We start from the raw sequence: 12,726 nt of genomic DNA on the forward strand, positions 1-12,726 counted from the left end.
GGGCCCAAAATTGGCCTAAAATCACGAGATTGGGGTCATACATACACATCTATCATACGTACGCGCAAATTGTGAATGATATGTACGCATGATCCATGCGTACGCACAAATAGAAAAAGATGCGTACGCACAACCAAAAAATTCTCCGATATTCATTTCTTCATGAATTCTCCATTTTTACATTTTTTTTCTATTTTTTCAAGTCATCCTTGCCTTCTAAACCGTAAATCACTCAAACAAACACCTCAAGGCATCGAATAAGAAAGAAAGTGAATTAATTTGGCAAATTTAAGCATAAAAAGTATGCTTTTCACAATTAGGCACAATTAAAGAGATATTCACAAAACATGTAATTTCAAGGAATAAATGCAAGGTAAGTTGATAAAATTCACTCTTTTTAAACCAAAAATAATCGTAAAATATAGATTTATCAGTATTTCCATATCCAGCAGGACAATGACTAATTTGTTGCGGATTGGAACTCCATTTAAGGGTTTGTCGTTGGCCAATGTGTTGTTGCATGTATAAGGCAGAATTTGATCCCTCAATACTTATTTAAATTGACTAGTGAGCTAATTATTAGACCAACCCAACTTGGTTTTTAATATTGATTTTTATACTCTCTGGATTATGCTAAGGTCCATCCTTTCAAGCTTTCACCCTTTTTGTCATAGGAAACTAGGGCGGAGGCCCACAAAAACCTGTTATTTTTAGATATTATTTTTGTCGAACAACAACGACGACCCGACCCGTGAAGATCCTTCAGCTCCAACAATAAACGCAACGAAGCAGCGCGCTTTCTTTCTCCCAAACAAAACTGCACCGATGAGAACCGCCGTTCTCTTCCTCACCGCTTTCCTTCTGATCGCAGCAACGCCCTCTCCCTCCCAATCCCTCTCCTTCGCTCCCTTCTTCCGCTTCCACCGCCTTCTCTCCCTCTCCAGGTCCCTACTCCACAGTGTCGCCGACCTCCGCGCCACTCGCGGCGACGTCTCCGGAGCCCAACGAGCCCGGGCACTAGCTCAGAAGCTTGACGGAGGGCTGGGCCTTGGGTTCTGGAGGATGGCGTTGGGTGCCGCATGGGACTACGCGTGGAATTGGAGGAACCTGCCCCTCGCGCCCGCGGAATTATATGGCGCCGTTTCGGACTTGAACGAGTTGATGACGGGACTCAGTGAGTTGACTCGCTTGGAATCGTCCGCCGAAAGGTCTGCCTGGGTTGCCCGAAATTACCAAAATGTATTCATTGTCTCTAAATCTCTCTCCGCCAAGCTGCTTAAAGCGTTTAGCCAATCGGTATGAAACGTCGTCATTTCTTTGATTTATCTAATCTTATTCCGTTAATTTTGTATTAAGCTGTATTTGAGTGACATAAAGGTTATCATTGTTGCAGGGTGTGTTGAGAGAAGTGGTGGAGACGGTGCAAAAAGAGGTGGTGGAAGGTGGATTAATAAGAGATTGTCTTGAATTGGGTAGCAAGGATTTTAGTTCTTTGATTCAGCTTCTCAAGGATTCACTCTTGCAATTCTTTCCTCTTTCTGATCGAAATCCTGAGCTATAGCTACTAAGCATCTAGACCTTTGATCACTTTTTTAGCTTTGATTAGTTAATCCACTATATAGTTACTTAACATTTTGGTGCTTTTGGGATGATTAATTTAATTGGAGCTGTGTTAAATTCAATCTTCTAACTTCGCTTCCTGTAGGTTTTCCTCTTAGAAAACAAGTCTACTGTTAATTGGTACAAAGCTTGTTTGAGAGAAATATAATATTATTCATTTCGTGTTATCTTGTACCCAAAAAATCTTATCATTTTCCGTCTACATCAACTTAATGAAGTTCTATTATAACTTAATGAAGCTGCTTCTATTCAACAATGTAATAATCATCTTCCCTTCTTTTGATTTAGTTTTGAACTTTTGATCTAGTTTTGGACACTTTTAATGCGTTAGCAACTAAACCATTAATGTATGACGAGCAAATATTCCCCCGAAAAAAATAATATATTATATATAGTAGGAACTCCAAAAATAATACAAATGTACAAAAAATAGCCTATTTCTAATGAAAGAAAAAATTTTCAACAAAAGCCTATAAATTACAACAAAAATACATATGTTCCTATTCTCCCAAATCTAAAACGTCTTAACAAAAAAAAGTTCTTAAATTTTGAATACAAGGGCAAGGTCAAAATTTCAGTGTATCGTATTAGGGGAAGGTGAAAAAAGTTGAACAAAAGCATACTCATCTTTGTAAGTCAAACCTGCCTCGCAAGAAGCTTCACATGCATACACCACAATTGAAGCCCAGTCCAAAGAGTCCGCTTCGTTGTCTACCCCGAAGTAATATAGCAGCTGTGGTAAAATCTGGCACCACCAACAATAACAGCTTATTAACTAAACTCTAAAAGTAACATCAATACCTCAAAAAAGAAATAGTATAATGTAGTAGAACGATGAAGAACCTCTCGAGCAAAAAATCTCACATAACTACCTACCTGAAATTCATGACACCTTGGTCCACCACAGTAACTGCATTTAGGGATATCAGCATTGGATGGCCGACCACTCGAAACAGGCCATATTGGCTTCGCATTTGTATCCCTATAGTACCTGCATTTACCATAAGTTTGTATCGGTCAATTGAATGGAAATATATCTTGAAATCAGTTCAATCAATTTGGTTATTTGAATTTGTTTTTCCATTAGGCAAGAAAATCTGACTATGGAACATTGTTAGCAAATAAACTACCATCATAAGGACGCTAAAAGAAGTTCTTCAATTTAGTTAAAGCACTCTAAATAGCTTAATAATAATAATCACCTCAACACTTGTTCAGGGGCCTTGGCAATGCGTTCTTGGAAGTAAACCCAACTCTTTTTGTCATCATCACCCTGTTTGTAAATAATATCATTAGCAAATAATATGCTTAAACAATAAGCAACATCACTTCAGTGATGAAAACAACTACCGATAATACCTGAAAACTATCCATAATTGAATTCATTGTGTCATCAATCTTGTTCTTCGAGATCAAGGAATTAGATAAGGCATTATCCTCAGGAATGTCTGTGTTATATTCACTTTCATGTTCAATGATGATTTCAAATTCAGGCCACACATTCTTGCTTCCAACTGTATGGTAAGATATCGGATGTAATGAACATTATGCTAGGAAGCATTAAATTTTAGATTAACCTACGTGACTCTTGACATATACAAGTCTTAAACAACTGGGACCTTTATGAGAATCCAATGAAGTGGCTCCACTTTTATTGGATTCACCAATAGCTGAAGAAACTTTCATCTGCTGGCAAGCAATTTTATGACCTGAGCGCCAACTCATTACCTGCAAATTGAAAGTGGAAAGGAATTTTATAGGATAAAATTTGTGGAAAGAAGACTAAATGAAACATTTAAACAATTCGGCTACCTGGTGTTTCTCGGAGCAGTACCGCACTTGTCTGCAACTACTGCAGAGTTTATCTCCTTTCCATGTTCCACACCAATTGCAAAAAGCAGCTAAAAGAAAAAAAGATTCCCATCTTTTAATAAGATGTGCCTAATCAATAGAAGTACTAATACACTGATCTTAATGTGAAAGCACGTCATATATTAGTCATATAAAAACCAAAAATAATAGTAGAAATAAGGCACAGCATAGCAACAATAAAAATACAATGTACGAGCAGCTTGTTCAGGGTATCAAATTAAGTTTGAGATAGAAATGTAGCAAAAGCATAGTGCCACAAAACCAAAAAGATGGATTGCATGTACTCATGAACTCTAGCAATAACATTAGAATGCTACTCCTCATAAGGAAATAGTCACCAGTTAAAAAAAAAATTCATAAATCAATGGATACAACTAAGAAAACTAGCAATTGAATAACAGAACAGAAACCACACTGACACAGAAGCAGAGACCATCTGATAATCATGAATACCATTTTCCCAAGATGCAAAATCACACAAACTTGTAAAAATGAATCAAATTGCAATAGCATATACATTTATATATGTGTATGATACCCAACAAATAACCCAAAATAAAATGATGATAAACTGACCTCCACCGCCAGAAGGTTTGTAATTCCCATCATTCTTAGGGGGTTCACTCGAGTAAAAAGGATTAAAGCGAGGTAACTGACAACGGAAAACCTTCACACTTCAATAAATCATTACAGAATCAGAATTCGGCCAAAGGAATCAAACAAAAATGAAAACAAAACTTTCTTTCTTGTCAGACATTACCAACCTTCTAGATGGCTTCTCTGGATCGCGTTGCCACTGTTCATGCTGATCCCTGAGAAGACATTTCATCGAACGGCACATGAAAACAAACAGCATCCGGTGAAATGCACTTTCCTTCTTAGTAGGTGCATAAACCTATCATTTCAAGGATTCCACTAATCCCTTAGCTGGGTAGAAGAAAAATGATATATCCTCCTAATTGGTGTAGCTAAAAATTCTCCTAACTTGAAATTTCGCTCACATCTTTGAATGAATATCGTGTAAATTACAAACCATGCCATTATTAGGAGGGTATAGCAACAGTGATGGATACAATGATACCTGAACCAGGAATTGTAAAGGTTCGCCACAAATGTCACAAATTGATGACCTCCCTGATGGTATATCCACGGGATCAAGCCAAGCCTACAACAATTTCACAGTTCACAAAGAACACACCAACATAAAAAATTGAAACTTTCCTTGTTTTTATATAACAGCCAGGTTTTACTTTCATTCAATAAGAGGCACAAACACAGAAGCATAGTGGGAGTACCGGTACTCCACCAGCTTTGCTCGGGAAAAATTGGCGCCCAAGAGACCATTCATTTTTGGGCTTCTCAACGAAACCAAGAGTGACAGCTTCTTCTTCTTCTTCGTCATCGTCGTCGTCATCTTCGAATTCGTCTAGAACAATGTCTTCATCAACAGCATTATCATCATCATTGTCATTGTCAATTCGAACGGCCTTGAGCTTCTCAGCATGCTCTCCAATGGCGTCAACATCCATGGTAATCTGCTTGAGAACGATGGTAATCTGAATATCAAACCAATCATGCTATCGAATGATTGAACAGGAATTCACCGGATAATAAAAATTCTAAATAATCAACTTTGACCCTTAAATCTGAGTTTAACAATCAATCATACCAAAATTTATAAAACTAAGGTAATTACTACTTTGACAATAAAAAAGTAACAAGGTCCAGAGTAAAAAAGTAAGGAAGCATATTAGAAGATGTCCATACGAGAGGAGACAGAGGTAGAGCACAAGCACAAGCACAAGCACAAGCACAAGCTCAAGCACGAGGGAGGAGGAAGCGGCGGAGGCGAGGCGAGGCGAAGAAGGTGGTACTTGCCAAGTTCGAGGGGGCTATGCAGTAAACTTTGTTTTTTGGGTATTAACAGTAAACATCTTATATTATATGGTATGTTGCTGAAAACCCAGGTCCCGTGAAGCCGAGGGCTAAAGCCCACTCAAATCATAATTAGGTTCCAAAAAAATTAGGATCCTGTACATCTCATGCAAGATTTAAACTCCGCCTTGTTTAAGCCTATGTTTGGTTGAAAGGAAATAAATAAAGAGAAAGAAAATAAAAAAAAAAGAAAAAAAATAAGTGAATTTTTTTTTTAGATGTGTTTGGATAATAAAAATAAGAAGAAAAAAATATTATAAAAAAATAATCTTATTTTTATATTATAAAATATATTAAAAAAGTAAAAGGGTAGTATTAAAAGTAAAGAACAAAAAATTTAGTTTTCTCTCTATTTTCTTTCCAATGTTAGAGAGAAAAAATATTAGTGGGTCTCATCATTTTTTTTTATCTATTTTCTTTTTCCCTAACTTTTCTCCTCAACCAAACAATGAAAAATAATTATTTTCCTTCCTATTTGTTTATCTCCCTTTTCTTTCCTTCTATTTTCCCTTCAAACAAACATAGCAAAAAACGAATAAATTCATTTCTCAACTAATTTAAATTGATTAAATGGTTGCGAGAATCGAACCGATTATTGAACCGGTTAAGTAATTGGTTTAATAGTTCAGTAATCTAACCGGGGTTGAAATAGGGTCGAACCGGTTTGATAGAATATATAATAAAATTATTAAAAATTCAATATACAATTTCAAATATTTAAATTCAATATTTTTAAACTAATTTTAATTCAATTATAAAATTCAAATATAAGACAAAATTTAATTCAATTCAATTACAAAATTTAATTAAAAAAATATAAGACAAAATTTCAAATATAATCGTAACATAAAACAAAATTCAATTCAATTTACAAATTCCTAAATTCGCCGGATATAAGACAGCCAAAGTATATAATCATATTTTGTTTTTGGAATTCTAATCAACATGTTCTCATCTCAAAAATCCAAACTAATCTAAAAATACATCAACAACAAAAGTAATTGAATGGGCTCAAATAGTGTGAGACAGAGTTATCTAAAATTAAATTCAGAATCAATTCAATATTCAGCAATTTGAATTCAGAATCCATACTCAAAATCACATCAACATTCAACAAATTAAATAATCCAATTTAAGAAAATTGAATTCAGAATCCATACTCAAAATCATCTTATTATATAATATGGTGTTGCTTCATGAACCTTGGCTTATATATATATATATATGTTCCACTCGAGTAAGTAATTGAAGAAATAACATTTGCAAAATAATTGTTATCAGTTTAGGGTAAGAGTGAGAACCATAAACAAAAAAATTCTGACCCCTCCGTAGTGTCAATTTTGGAAACAAATTCCATTTATTCTAGCAAATTGCTGACATACCATAAGTCATATACCCCTATTGCAATTTGTTCATCAAGAAATTAAATAAAACATTAGTAAAAATCAGTTGGAATTTTTTTTGGTAACATTACAATAGGGAAAGAAAGATTTTGAATTATAAGTAGAGTTTACTGTGATAAAGCGTAAATATCTTGTCTCAAACAATTCCAGTAGCTTTGGTTTAACATTCAATAAATTAAATAAATAATCCAATTTCAAACTCAGAAAACAGACTCAGCTTAGAATCTTTAAAATTAGTTCGAAAAAAAGATGAACGACGAAGACAGAATGAGCTCAAAGTATGTGAGACAGAGTTAGCTAAACTCGGAAGAGAAGAAAAGGGGACGACAGCAAAAATGATGAGGAGCGGAGCAGCGATGACCCACGGTGAGGGGCGAAGAAGCATCGCCGGCGAGAGAGCTCGAAGCGGGAGCTTGAGCTTGAACAAAGACACATACACGCACGCACGCACAGAGAGAGAGAGAGACACACACACACACACAAAGAGAGAGAGGACGACACCCACGGTCTATCCCGCCGGTGGCCAAGAAGAGGAGAAGGTGGCGGCTAGGGCTTCTGGTGGATAGTTGTTCTGATAGGGTTCAGTTTGAGATTTTGGTGAATGTTGAATAGTGAGAGAGAAGGGAGAGGGGTGAGTTTTGCTTCTGCCCATTTGGACTTTTTTTTTTCTAAGGATAAAAACGATGCCGTTTTGAAGCCTGAGTAGAAAATTGACTCTCTAGAAAACCAAATCGATTCAGCCGATTCATTGATTAATCACCGATTCGACCGATTTTTTATCGATTTTTTGCAGGTCAGTTTTGGACATCAACTAGACCGGCCAAATGACCGATTCTTGGTTAATCCGGTCGAATTGACCGGTCCGATCTGATTTTTAGAATCTTTAAATCACTAAATTATTAGTTTAACTTATTTCACTTAAATAATTAATTGTCCAAAAATTAAAATTTGCAGCTGAAACTTAGTTCAGATAGTAATTCATGTGTCTTTTAATACATTACACCCGAATTTAAACCTTAATAAATATACCAAATATTAAAAAAGTATCCTTTAAATAGTGCAACAGCCGACAGACAAAGGAGAGGCGGAGAGCATAAAAGAGGAAGAATGATGAAGAGGGAGTTATGAAAGGGAAGAAAGAGCTTACCATTCCCACTATGTCATTACTAAGTTAAAGAAGTATTGCAGCTGCAAGAGAGAAAATAAATGAAACATGATGAATTTTTTTGTTTGGTTATTAAAGCAAATAAAAAGGAAAAAAATATGTGTGAATCCCATTAAAAAAATTTCTTTTAATCACAAACAAAAAAACAAAAAAATGTTATATTTTTTATATTTCTAATACTACACTTAGTTATATTAATATTAATAATTATTAATATTAATTTAGTTTTAATATATTATTATAATAGAGATTTATATTTAAACATTATATGTATTATATAAATAATTTAAATCAAATATATAAGATTATAATATTTTATAATATTTATAAAATGTAATAGATAAAAATATTTATATTTTATTTTATAATAAGGATATTAATATAATTTTATATTATTATAATTTTTTTATTTTTTTTTTATTCAAACAAAAAAAATTTTATTTTCTTTTTATTTATTTTCTATTCATCTAAACAACACACAAATAATTTCACTTTTTTTATTTTCTTTTTTTTTTCATTTTTTCTCCTACATTCAAACAAAGTATCAGTGAATGCATCTAGGAATTTAGGATTACTGAATTAGTAGTATTTTGGTGTTTGACCATTGTATTTGGCCCATGAAGTAAATTTTTTATTCTTCTATCTCATAAAGCTTTTTTATTGTAATCCAAAAGAAAAATTCAACCAAAGTATTATAAGCTGATTGCAAGAAGATTGTTTTGTTGTTTTTTTTTCATTTGTTTGTCATAAATCGTACCTATTTCTAAGATTTTAATATAATATATTAAATATAAACTATATATATATATATATATATATATATATTAAAAGTTAAAGAACATAAAATACACTTTTATTCAAATAAAAATTTTAAAAATTAAGATATAACTAAATTGATAAATATTTTAGTGTAATTATTCTTTAACATTATATAACATATAATATATAATATGGTGAATTATATATATATAAATAAACTTGATTTTTTATATTAGCTATTTCTTTATCTATTTAACTTATGTGTTTACCTTTACATGTAATTATGAGCTTTTGGTTGATTTTGTACTTTTAATTTGTATATTTTTAAAATTTATATTAAAATCTATTATATTTTTATTTGTAATTTTATATATAATTTTATTATAATTAAATTTTTAATTATGAGTGGTTCAATAATCGATTCGATTTTTCAAGACTTTGACTATCACTGACCTCCAAATAAAACTGATATGACTGATACAGATCATGGGTCATAACTAGGCATCATATGTTACAAATCGACTTAACGAGTTATAACACATCTCAAATGATATAGCTCGAAATCTTAATGTGCAGTCAAACACGATAACCTCCGATCTGCTATTCAATGCAAACGGCTACTGAAGAACGTAACCGATCTACTTTACATCACCAATAAAGGTATGCCATTTTTATTTAGGAAGATACCTTTTTTGAATAGACAATACTAACTTAAGCATCGGAGTGCCTTTTGCAGTTACACTCCCCTTTTTGTTCACACTCTCCCCGACACGATATATCTCTGGACAGGAGCTCGGACCTTCAAAACTTATAACTCGGTGTTGAGGACAACAACTCGGTACCGACACTCAGGAACCGACCTATATCCAAGTTATTCACCCAAGAACAATTGGCGCCCACCGTGGGGCCGAAGATATAAATCTTTTCCTTCTCATCGGCCTCAATACTGTCACGTGCACCCATGGTTGACCCGCCTCCACCTACACCATCTGAACTTTTTCGGATGGTAAAAGAGCTACAACAAGCTAACCAACGTATGGCGGAGGCGAACCAACGAATGACAGATGAAAAATTAAATAATGGTAAATTAAATTGCCAAATTAGCGAATGCTCGGGTTGAAAACAATAATGATCGCCGTGAACAACCAGAGGACAAAGAGCACCAATCTGATCCGACACACATTTCTGAAATAATTCAAGTTGAAGATGCTCAGCCTCTAAAGAATGAAGAAACTCAGCCTCCGCAAAACGAGGACGGTCAACCAGAAAACGAGCATACCAAGTTTTTGATAACTCTGTAGGGCCATTCACGGCCGAAGTTATGAATTTTGAGCTACCAAGAAAGTTCACTCTACCGCCAACCTTAACCCCTTACGATGAGTTAGAAGACCCGAAGAAATACCTCAAAAAATTCAGATCCATAATGATCGTAAACGGTGCTTCCGTTTCCGTCTTATGTCGTTGTTTTCCATCTTATTTAGATGGCCCTGCACTTGATTGGTTTTGTTCTTTACCTGCAGATTCTATCTCTTGTTTTCAGCAGCAAGCAAAGCTTTTTGAGGATCACTTTGCTGGATCCGCAATCTACTTACATGACTCGGACTACCTGAACACAATCAAACCAGGCCAAAATAAAAGCTTGAAGGACTACATGACTCGCTTCACAAAAATCGCTATGAGCATACCAGATCTCCACCCTGAGGTGCATTTTCACGCCATCAAGAGTGGACTCTGACCAGAAAAATTTTAAAAAACAATTGCAGTAGCCAAACCGAAGACCCTGGTTGAGTTATGAGAAAACGCAAAAGGACAAATGGATATCGAGGAGCTTCGACAAGCTTGAAAGGTGGACAAACCTCAGTATAAAGACGAGGATAAACCTCGAGACAGTAAGAAAAATTTCAAGCTAACCCCTTATTATGAGTCATATACCCAGTTTAATACAAAGCGGGACAACATCATCAAAGAAATTCTCAACTCCAAGCTGATCAAGCCTCCGCAAAAGGCCGGCACCTATCAAGAGGCAAAAAATGTTGACAAATCTAAATATTGCACTTTTCATCAGAAGCACGGACACACCACTGACGAATGCGTTTTTGCCAAGGACCTCCTAGAGCGATTAGTTCGGCAGGGTCACTTGGACAAATATATCAATGGCCACATACAAAGGCATTCACCATTTTCTGTAGAGAATTTCTTGACAGGACAACACTTCCGTGACAAAGAACGGACAACCTCAAGCCACCTCGATCAACCAAGAGGAGTTATTAACTGTATTTCTGGGGGTTTTGTAGGTGGAGGAGCTACAAACTCGGCAAGGAAGCATTCCTACCAAGCTATGTAATCGATAGAGGGAAACTTTAGCAACAACCAAACAGCTTCACATTATCCTCAAGTGATTTTCCAATACTCTAATTTTAACACCAATACCACAAATTTAGATGACCCGGTCATCATCACCATTCATCTAGGGGACCTTTTCGTACGAAAAGTACTATTGGATCCAGGAAGCAGTGCCAACGTCCTTTTCTACTCTACTTTTCAGAAAATGAAGCTAAGCAACAACATCCTTCAACCTTCCACTGGAGATCTTGTCGGTTTTTCAGGGGAACGAGTACGGGTGATGGGATCTGTGTGGTTACAAACCACATTGGGTGAGCATCCATTATAAAAAACTTCATATGTTCAATATTTAAATATCGACTATTTTAGTCCATATAATTTAATCCTTGGCCGACCTTTTTTAAATCGTTTCGGCACTATAGTATCTACAATTCATCTTTGCGTTAAGTTCCCTGTACATGACGATCTCATTGCGACTATTCACAGTGACAATCGTGAAGCTCGCCAGTGTTATAACATCAATTTGAGAAAGGCCAACCAACCTATAGATCTGCATGTAAATAATATTTTCAAATCAGCCGAACTCCCAGCCCTTGCCGATCTTGACCCAAGGGCTGAGGCACTCGAAAGACGAACCCCAGCAGAGGACTTAGAGAAAGTTTATCTTAACAATCATTCTAACAAATTTACTTATGTAGGAACCACGCTTAGCTCGGCAGAGAAAGCTTCATTTCAAAAGTTTTTACAACAACATGCCGATCTCTTTGCCAGGACTCCAGACAAGCTGGCCCTAGATCTGTTATTCTGACAAATATCCCAGAAAAAATAGAACCTCGGTCTAAAAAAAAGCAGGCATCCTTAGAGGAAACCAAAAAACTTATCAATGTTGGGTTCATCTATGAAATCCGTTTCACAACATGGCTGGCAAACGTCATCATGGTCAAAAAACATAACGGTAAATGACGCATGTGTATTGATTTCACCGATCTCAACAAAGCACTCCCAAAAGATTCATATCCCTTACCCTTTATTGACTGTTTAGTAGATAATACTTCAGGTTATCAAACATTAAGCTTCATGGATACATATTCTGGTTATAACCAGATTCTAATGCACCCATCTAATCAAAATAAAACAACATTATTACTAAATATGGAAATTACTATTATAAAGTTATGCCATTTGGACTCTAAGAATGCAGGGGCAACATACCATCAATCATTTCACACAAGCTGGCACTAGATCTGTTATTCCGACCAATATCCCAAAAAAATGGAACCTCGATCTAAAAAAGAAAAGCAGGCATCCTTAGAGGAAACCAAAAAACTTATCAATGTTGGGTTCATCTGAGAAATCTGTTTCACAACATGGCTAGCAAACGTCATCATGGTAAAAAAATATAACGGTAAATGGCGCATGTGTATTGATTTCACCGATCTCAACAAAGCATTCCCAAAAGATTCATATCCCTTACCCTTTATTGAATGTTTAGTAGATAATGCTTCAGGTTATCAAACATTAAGCTTCATGGATACATATTCTGGTTATAACTAGAATCTAATGCACCCATCTAATCAAAATAAAACAGCATTATTACTAAATAAGGAAATTACTATTATAAAGTTATGC

General features: G+C 35.0%; 2 protein-coding genes across 3 annotated transcripts; one reads left to right on the forward strand and one right to left on the reverse strand.

The window, feature by feature from the left end:
- Window positions 1-743: 743 nt before the first annotated feature.
- LOC130944521 (uncharacterized) lies at window positions 744-1,829 on the forward strand. Its single transcript, XM_057872873.1, has 2 exons — window positions 744-1,296; window positions 1,394-1,829. Exons 1-2 carry the CDS (start codon window positions 826-828, stop codon window positions 1,559-1,561), a joined length of 639 nt encoding a protein of 212 aa, XP_057728856.1. The 5' UTR covers window positions 744-825; the 3' UTR covers window positions 1,562-1,829.
- Window positions 1,830-2,010: 181 nt separating this feature from the next.
- LOC130940990 (uncharacterized) lies at window positions 2,011-5,396 on the reverse strand. 2 transcript variants are annotated; one of them, XM_057869319.1, is made up of 11 exons: window positions 5,260-5,387; window positions 4,788-5,048; window positions 4,574-4,657; window positions 4,257-4,387; window positions 4,069-4,166; window positions 3,433-3,521; window positions 3,240-3,348; window positions 2,980-3,134; window positions 2,823-2,893; window positions 2,497-2,611; window positions 2,011-2,365 (listed from the first exon to the last, which is right to left on the reverse strand). In XM_057869319.1, the coding sequence occupies exons 2-11, from the start codon at window positions 5,019-5,021 to the stop codon at window positions 2,195-2,197; spliced, it is 1,257 nt and encodes a 418-aa protein (XP_057725302.1). In that variant the 5' UTR covers window positions 5,022-5,048; window positions 5,260-5,387; the 3' UTR covers window positions 2,011-2,194. The 2 variants fall into 2 exon arrangements, with proteins under 2 accessions (XP_057725302.1, XP_057725310.1); XM_057869327.1 differs by having other exon boundaries at window positions 2,012-2,365; window positions 4,788-5,027; window positions 5,260-5,396.
- Between the last annotated feature and the right edge of the window lie 7,330 nt (window positions 5,397-12,726).

Source organism: Arachis stenosperma, chromosome 1 (assembly GCF_014773155.1).
Source record: "Arachis stenosperma cultivar V10309 chromosome 1, arast.V10309.gnm1.PFL2, whole genome shotgun sequence".
Taxonomy (NCBI): domain Eukaryota; kingdom Viridiplantae; phylum Streptophyta; class Magnoliopsida; order Fabales; family Fabaceae; genus Arachis; species Arachis stenosperma.

What these genes read in the sequence shown, in the direction of transcription:
- LOC130944521 (XM_057872873.1), top strand. Translation starts at nt 826, where the DNA reads ATGAGAACCGCCGTTCTCTTCCTCACCGCTTTCCTTCTGATCGCAGCA. An exon ending in TTAAAGCGTTTAGCCAATCG is followed by an intron (nt 1,297 to 1,393) that starts GTATGAAACGTC and finishes TCATTGTTGCAG; the next exon opens with GGTGTGTTGAGAGAAGTGGT.
- LOC130940990 (XM_057869319.1), bottom strand. Translation starts at nt 5,021, where the DNA reads ATGGATGTTGACGCCATTGGAGAGCATGCTGAGAAGCTCAAGGCCGTT. An exon ending in ACTGCTCCGAGAAACACCAG is followed by an intron (nt 3,349 to 3,432) that starts GTAGCCGAATTG and finishes TTCAATTTGCAG; the next exon opens with GTAATGAGTTGGCGCTCAGG. An exon ending in TTCATTGGATTCTCATAAAG is followed by an intron (nt 3,135 to 3,239) that starts GTCCCAGTTGTT and finishes CTTACCATACAG; the next exon opens with TTGGAAGCAAGAATGTGTGG.